Source organism: Canis lupus, chromosome 31 (assembly GCF_003254725.2).
Source record: "Canis lupus dingo isolate Sandy chromosome 31, ASM325472v2, whole genome shotgun sequence".
Taxonomy (NCBI): Eukaryota; Metazoa; Chordata; class Mammalia; order Carnivora; family Canidae; genus Canis; species Canis lupus.
In genome coordinates, this window is record NC_064273.1 from 24,661,953 (window position 1) to 24,670,080 (window position 8,128).

Below are 8,128 nucleotides of genomic sequence, written 5' to 3' on the forward strand. Positions count from 1 at the left end.
TATACGTAATTACTGAGACCTGAATTTGTTTGAGACCATATTACTACAAGTTCCCTCCAATAACCTTAGCCTACTTCCTGAATTCTAGAGTCAGGCTAGCATAAAATGTGGTTATATTGCTTTTGTTAAATAAGGCTGCAAGATATATATAAACAGCAGAGAAGGCCATGGAACGTAATATTTGCAGGAAGGAGTTGGATTCTTTAGTTCAAAGAAGCCTAATAAAGATTTGTTAAGCTCTGAGTAGAAAATAAAGGAAGATAGGAACTGAATTTGGAAGGCAAAGCCAAACTATAGTCCTACACATAGGGTAATAGATCACACCTTAAATTATAAGCTGACTTTCTGGGTTTTATTGCCCCTGAACTAATTGTAACTTTTACAATTTGTTATACTCTTAAAAAAATCACCTTTTTTATATTCCCCATATGAGTGAAGCCATATAATGATTGTCCTTCTCCGATTGACTTACTTCACTCAGCATAATACCCTCCAGTTCCATCCATGTCATAGCAAATGGTGGGTATTTGTCATTTCTAATGGCTGAGTAATATTCCATTGTATATATAGATCACATCTTCTTTATCTATTCATCTTTCCATGGACATCGAGGCTCCTCCCACAGTTTGGCCACCATGGGCAATAGGGGAAAGGAGAGAAAATGAGTGGGAAAAATCAGAGAGGGTGACAAAGCATGAGAGACTCCTAACTCTGGGAAACGAACAAGGGATAGTGGAAGGGATGGTGGTGAGGGATTGGGGTGACTGGGTGATGGGCACTGAGTAGGGCACTTGATGGGATGAGCACTGGGTATCATACTATAGGTTGGCAAATCAAACTCCAATAAAAAAACATACCAAAAAAATTACTTTTTTTTTTTTTTTTTTTTGGCGGAGGACTCACTGAACTTTTTCGGTCTATAGTTAGTATTTTGGACGTGTCTGGTTGAGATATTAGAATAAATCCTAGTGGCTAAAACATGTGAAGCTTGGAAAAGCTAAAAGTAAGTCATTGGAAGCAAGTAGAGATAGTGAAATTCAGAAAAGCAGAATGAAACCTTCTGTTTTCATTATGCTGTTACTGCATCCTTTTATTTGTTTAAATTGTGTGCTTTTCCCCCTCACCTGCCCCCTGGATCTTCAGAAAGGAGCTCATTGCCAAGCTGGATCAAGCAGAAAGGGAGAAGGTGGATGCTGCTCAGCTGGCCCGGGAATTCGAGGCTCTGATGGAGGAGAACAGGACGTTGAAGTTGGCTCAGTCCCAATGTGTAGAACAGCTGGAAAAACTTAGAATACAGTATCAGAAGAGACAGGGCTCGTCCTAACTTTAAACGATTCAATGTGAGCATCAAAGGTCGGTGACTGCTGTGTGCTGGCCAAAGATTTTTATTTGAAAGGGATAGTGTGTAAAACTTTATTGTTTCTTTATTGTAATAAAAATTACCCACGTGACAAATGTCTATCATGAATTTGACGCTTGCCAGATCGAGTTTGAGAGAGGGCATATTTTATTCTAAATAAGATGATGAAAGCAAACCTATTGCCAATATATGTTTTCGGAGATCATGATTCATTTCCAAAGATATTTTTTTCTTCTTTAGGAAGATGCGCTCAGACTGTACATCAGGGTAGAAAATGATAAAAATAGAGTACTGGCTGACTCGGCTGAGAATCACGAACAGAATTGAGCCATGAAACAAACTAGTAAGATGCTCACTGCAGTTTCCTATCTGTGTATTTTTAAATTTCACATCTTGAATATTTCAACTGTGCCCGAACCTGAAGTCAGAAATGTCTGAGCACATATTTATGTTCACCAGAGTTAGGTTTAATCCCTCAACGATGGATTGTACTAAGAATAAATGGTTGCATATCATAAAAGCTTTCTCATGAAAATATTAGCAGAAAGCATGTTTGTGCCAAAAGCACATCTGCCAGTGCTGACTTGCTGTTGTAATAAAAAGCTGATAAGGCTGCATTTTTTTTTCACGCCACGTTACCAGCCAGTAAACATCTCTGCCTTTGCTTGTGTGTGTTCTGGGGGCATGGGGGGGGGAATGAAAAAGTATTGTTTGGACATTACTTTGGTGAGTTCCCGTGAAAACATCAGTAAGACTATAACTATGACTTTGTTTTGGACTTAAGGAGATATTTTGGATAGGTAATAATTAATAGGAATATATGAATAAATTCAGGAATGAAATGATTTTTTCTCTTGTTCTACCTATCACCATATTTCCCCAAATTGATCTCTTTGTTTTATGTCCATTTCTATTGATGTAACTTCTTTTTCATTAAACATGAATCAAAACCGTCAGTGTGTGTTTTGTCCCTTTTTGAACTTCTCTTATGCTAAAATTAATTGGGATTGGCTAACCTGAGTCAGACTGTGTTCTTATTGTATCTGTGAGTGTGAAATAAGCAGTGAAGTCCCTTTTCTTGAAAGACTGTGGTTTCTCACGTAAATTATCTAGAGTTCTAATGCTCAATATGATGCGTTAGTGGCTTAAGGTATTTTCCCAGGAACCATAGAAGAGTTGATTAAAACAGTAAGATGGCTTTGGATAGACCAGTCGTTAGAGACTAGAGGTCTGCTAGACATCCTGCAATGCACAAAACACACCCCAACTACAAAGAATTGTCTGGCCCAATGTGCCAATGGTGACAAGTTTGGTACACCCAGGACTAGACCAGGCACTGGGCAGGTGGGAAAATGCCAAGTGGAAGCATGTTGCAGGGTCACAAGTTTCTTGCCACGTGGTGCAGCGTCCATGAGGTCCTTAAATCTCCTGGCTCTCAGTTTCCTCATTTGTAAAATAAAGCTTTTTGATAGATCTCAAAGTTTTAATGTTACATGTGCCTCTTTGCCCTGAAGCTGCTTTTAACATTTGACCAAAGATGAAAGTCCCTATTATTCTGGTGGAACCTTCTTCTTTAGTAATCGAAGGCTTATAAATACTAATATAAAGGAGAGATTGTCCACTAAATTTCTATCAACCCAGGGTTAATGGATGGGGAGGATGAAGAGTACATGACCAATGTTTATATACAAGAATTAGTTTTTGATCACCGCTCGTCTGAAGAGGGTTATATGTGTTTACAGAGCTCAAGCAGTCATGGCCCCTTAGATATGGAGGGGGTGGGCAGGGAAATATAGTTCCAAAATATCTTTGCTCTACCAGAATGAAAATCATTTTGCCGGTTCAAAATGTTTGAACACCATTGATAATATATTAAGGAGACACTGAATAGTTTTCATGTCTATGCCAGTCTCAGCCTGCAATTTTACTATATGTTTCCAAAAGCTATCTCTTCATGACTCAAGAGCAAGAATTTCCCTAGGTGTGTGTGGTTTAAGTAGGCTCTTTATTCATTGAAAATATGACAACATCATCTACTTTTGAAGCATTATCATGGAAATCTAAAGGCAAAATGTCTTCCCTTGCCAGTCTCTTCTTTTCATTCATTTGACAAATTTCCCCCAATCTTACTTACCGCTGCATATTACTTAGATAACACAGAATCATTTAAGAATTTTCTACCTTCAAATATATTTATGGTATTCTTGCTATTAGCAATAATGAAAATGTTACAGAGCATTAAAAATGAGCACAGAGGTCCTATTAATATTAAGGTGAAGATACTTGCATTAAAGCCAGAATTAAAGGAAAATGTAACCCATATTATATCCTGCAATTGCTCTACTAAAGATTTGCTATTTGTGGGTCATTTAGTTTATGTAGACATAAAAAGAATGTGATTATATGTGGCTAGAAGTCAAATCTCTAATCATTGGTATGGGCAGAGCATGTTGCTCTATCTTGTTCTGGTACCTGGGCTTGGATGTATCATTAAGTCAGCACAAATAAGGAAATAAAAGCCATCTAGAATCCAAATTCAATTCAACAGAGTTTATTATACACTTTCTTAGTGCAGGTCAGAGGAACAATAGTAGAGGCTATAAGAATGAGTGACATAGTCCCAGCCTTCGAGATGCTTCCAATTTAGTAACAGAAATAGCCTACACATTCTAGTTCTTGGAAGACATGGATAAACATAAATGCAATAAGATAAATGGAGTTTACAGTAGGAGCTCAGAGAAAGAAAGAATGGCATGAGCAGAAGGACAGTGGTTGGGAAACACAGACTGAGGGCCACACATGTGGGGGCAGAAAATAGTCTTCCTGTACAGCATATATAGGGGGAGAGTGAAAAATTAAGTTGGCAAGTTCCACTGGGCTCTGGTTGTTGGGGGAGTTCGGACAAAAATGTTTTGAAATGAGGAGGGAATGATCAGGGCAGGGCTTGAAGATAATTCGTATGGTTGCCGTGCATGGAATGGATCACACGAGACAGAGACCAGAGGCACGAGGGATTGTCAGGAGGGCAGTAGAAAGGAGTGAGCCAGAAGGAGAGAGGTAGCAATTGAACTGGAGTGACAGGCTAGGAGGGATGGAAGGGCATGAGAAGTAGACCCCAGGTCGCTTGGGAGGGATTGCATTTGTAGTGGAAGCAAAGAAAATGAGAGGTAACATTTAATGAGCCCCCTTTTGTGCCAGGTGATGTTAGGTGCTTTACACAGGCTGTATTGTTTAATTCTTATAACAACCTGAGAGGTAAAGAATCATTCCCCTTCTCCAAAACCAGTGACTAATGTTACATGGTTTGTCCCAAGTTCTCTAGCACTGGGATGGAAATACAAATTTTGTTCATTTATCATTGCATTCATCCTTTTTGCTATTTCCTGCATGCTTGTTCTTTGCTAGGCATTCTGGAAGATGCCAGGGACACGGCAGTAAACAATAGAAACATGGGTCTTATTCTCAAGGCACTCTTAGTCCAGGAAGGCAGGTAAACATTTACACAAATGTAGTGTTGGGTTAAGTCTTAAAACACATCCAAAAATCCCTTCCAAAGGGAGAGTCTAATTTCTCTGCTCTGTAGGGTGGGCTACACTTAAAGACTTGTTTCTTTAAGTTTTTCTTTAAGACAAACAATAGAGAAGGAGTGGCAGTATGTGACTTCTAAGATTAGGTCATAAAAGACATAGGAGCTTCCGTTTCATCTGTTCTCTTGGATCACCTGCTGGGGGTGAGCTGGCTGCCATGTTCTGGAGACCCAAGCAGGCCATGGAGAGCCCCGCATGGTAAGGAACTGAGGCCACACCAGTGAACTTGGAAGCAGACCCTCCAGCACCAGGCAAGACCTTAAATGGCAGCAGCCTGGCTGACATCATCTTTTTTTCTTTTTTCTTTTCTTCTTTTCTTTTCTTTTCTTTTTTTCTTTTCTTTTCTTTTTTTTTTTTAAGAGAGGGAGGTGGGGAGGGGCAGAGACAGAGGGAGAGAGAGAATCTTAAGCAGCCTCTCAATGTGGACCCTGATGAGGGGCTCCATCTCGCAACCCTGAGATTATGATCTGAGCCGCAATCAAGAATTGGATGCACCATAAAAAAAAAAAAAAAAAAGAATCAGATGCTTAACCGACTGAGCCACTCAGGCGCCCCCTGGCCAACATCTTGATGCAACATCATGAAACTGAGCCAGAACCACCCAACCATGTTGTTCCTGTTTCCTAATTAGCAGGAATCAAGAGATAATAAAGGTTTGTTGTTTTAAGCCACTAAATCTCAAGGTGATTTGTTATGCAGCAATAGATAACAAATACCATATAAATGAGGTAAGTGCCAAGCAGAAAAGAAACATAGTTTATGAATGTACATAAGAAAGAGAATCTAAGAGATAAGGAGTCTGAGATGGTTTCCTTAAGGGGGTGACTATTGAGCTTAGATCTGGAGGATGGGTAAGAGCTAAAGAGGCAAAGAAGGCAGGTGGAGGAAGGCATCTAGACAGAATGAAAACATGTACAAAGGCCCTGTGGCATGTTCAAAGACTTGAAGGAAGACCAATGTGGCTAAGCATGAAGACGTACAAAGAGTGTGATATGAGATGAGGCTGTAGAATAAGGCAGAAACTTGAAGATCACATGAAGCATTTTGGCCTTAATCCCAAAAGCAACAGGGAAGCATTGAATTTTAAGCACAGGGGGTACCGCATGAACACATTATCTTCTAGTGTGACATGTTTTAAGTGTTTTCTTTTTTATGTCACCTCACTTTAAGTTGCTGAGAGTGCCATATAGGGTTATTTACATTGTATATATTTAGCTAACTGGCTCAATAGACTGATGATAGGGTTAGTTATATGGGATTATTACACACATTTTACTTGATGAGTTATTTTATTTTTATCCTTATTTTTTTTTTTTGATGGGTCATTTTAACGAATATTTTTCTCCTTAGAGAATAATAAACCTTTAGTAGGATCATGTGGCCTGGCAAAAGAAAAGACAAACTGAGTCGACCTCCACAGTCACCACTAAGAAATTTAATTGGGTGACACTAATAATCCTGCTTTTTAATGAATATTTCTTTTTTGATGAATATTTCATCCACCTGTTTTAAAATGTTTATCTCATGTTTCAAAGTTGCCAAACCTAGAACTGGCAAGAGAATATTCTTAAGCAAGTAGAATTTCTAAGACAGTAGTTTTCACCCATCTTGTTATCTTAAAGAACGAGAATAATCAGAGCTGAGCGGGAAGTCGTATCACATGTGAACACGGAGTCTCGAAATGCTCATGGGCCAAGATTAAATAACCATGAAGCTGATAGCATGGACCTTTGGATTCTTTGAATACCTTTCCAGTTCTAACTGTCTATGTTCAATTAACTGGGAATATGCTATTTCTCATGGTTACCAGCAAATGTTCCCTAAAAGAGAAATGCCTTATAAAAAGGGTTTTAAGTTACAGTGTTAAAAGCATCTCTGTTTCATTTTGCTCTCTGAAACCTTAAAATGTTCCTTCCTATTCAGTCCTTGTGTGTGGGTGGCTTTTGCGAGTGTAGATAACATGATAATGATGGCGAGGTGATGGCCTGAGTCACACAAGCCAGGAAACAAGAGTTGTTCCCTAAGGAGTTTAGCTTTTAAAAACTTTTTATTGGTGGCTTTTGGACTGAGGTGTTCAGGACAAGAATCCTGAGCAGAAGGACCACGCCAGTGTGAATAAAGGAGGAACCAAGTTTTTCAACTGCTGAATGAGAGGAAGAATTTGCATCTACAATCAGCTGCTCTCAACCAATTTTGTCTGTCAGTGAACATGTCTGGGCAGTGGCTGTTCTCTCAGATCTGAGTCTTGGAAAGGGAAAGATAAAGACATAGCAGGACACGGTAAAATTATGTGTGAAATAGGTTGTCCCCGCCACCACCTGCCCCCCTCCCCCAGCTTCTTAATTGTCTGCTCACTTCTCAAAAATGGAGTAAATACTGAACATGCTGACTTTCCCCATCATTCCTGTAAATAAGGATATGACTCACAAGCCCTGCAATCTGCAGAATGCCATAGATACTATGGTGATTTGATAATTTAAAAATAGCTGGGAAAAAGCAAGAAATCAGCCACGGGTAAGTTGGGATGGTTTTTTTCTTTCGTTTCTTTTTTTTTTTTTTTTCCCACTCTTTTTTTCGTTTTTGTCAGAATCCTGAGTATTCTGACAACATCTGATTTCCCAACCAAATTTTAGGGTGTGTTGATTTCTGGGAACTAACACGGTGAGCACAGGGGTCAGATCTCAGGTCCCAGGTGAGAAACAAAGACCCAAGATTTACCACGTGTCACTGCGGTCTACATGCGAATCTCTGTTGGGTATACGTTCTTCTCTTCACAGAGGGAGAGGAGTGTTGGTGGCATCTGAATACACTGACCCCCACCCCCAAACTGTTACACAACCATTGCAATATTATAAATACAGATATTTAGGGTGCTAATTATATATAATAAGAGTGGTTGAAGTAACCATGACTGTAAGAGCCTACTGAGTGGCATTCACTGATTTTTAGCTAGCTGATCCAGAAAAGGGAAGCAAGGAAACTCTTAATTATTGCTGTTAAAACCCCCAAAGCAAAACTTTCTGCAAACCTCGTTTTAGCCTGAGATTTAGGATTAAGGTACAAGTGAAGAATTTCTGTATCCTCCAGATTTCAGTTTTGCCTTTTATAATCAGTGTCCTGGTAGGGAACAAGAGCGTGTTCAGAAGGGGCCAATTAAAGAGACCTAATGGGGGGGTTCCTG

General features: G+C 39.4%; 1 protein-coding gene across 4 annotated transcripts in view; it reads left to right on the top strand.

Annotated features, from left to right (window-relative positions):
* The window catches only part of MAP3K7CL (MAP3K7 C-terminal like), a 79,792-nt gene extending 77,476 nt beyond the window's left edge, over window positions 1–2,316 (top strand). For all 4 annotated transcript variants that reach the window (XM_025449873.3, XM_025449868.2, XM_025449871.2 and 1 more), the window contains one exon: window positions 1,144–2,316. In XM_025449873.3, coding sequence (XP_025305658.3) covers window positions 1,144–1,324 — 181 coding nt within the window. In that variant the 3' untranslated portion in view covers window positions 1,325–2,316. The remainder of the gene's footprint in view (window positions 1–1,143) is intronic.
* The last annotated feature ends 5,812 nt before the right edge of the window (window positions 2,317–8,128 follow it).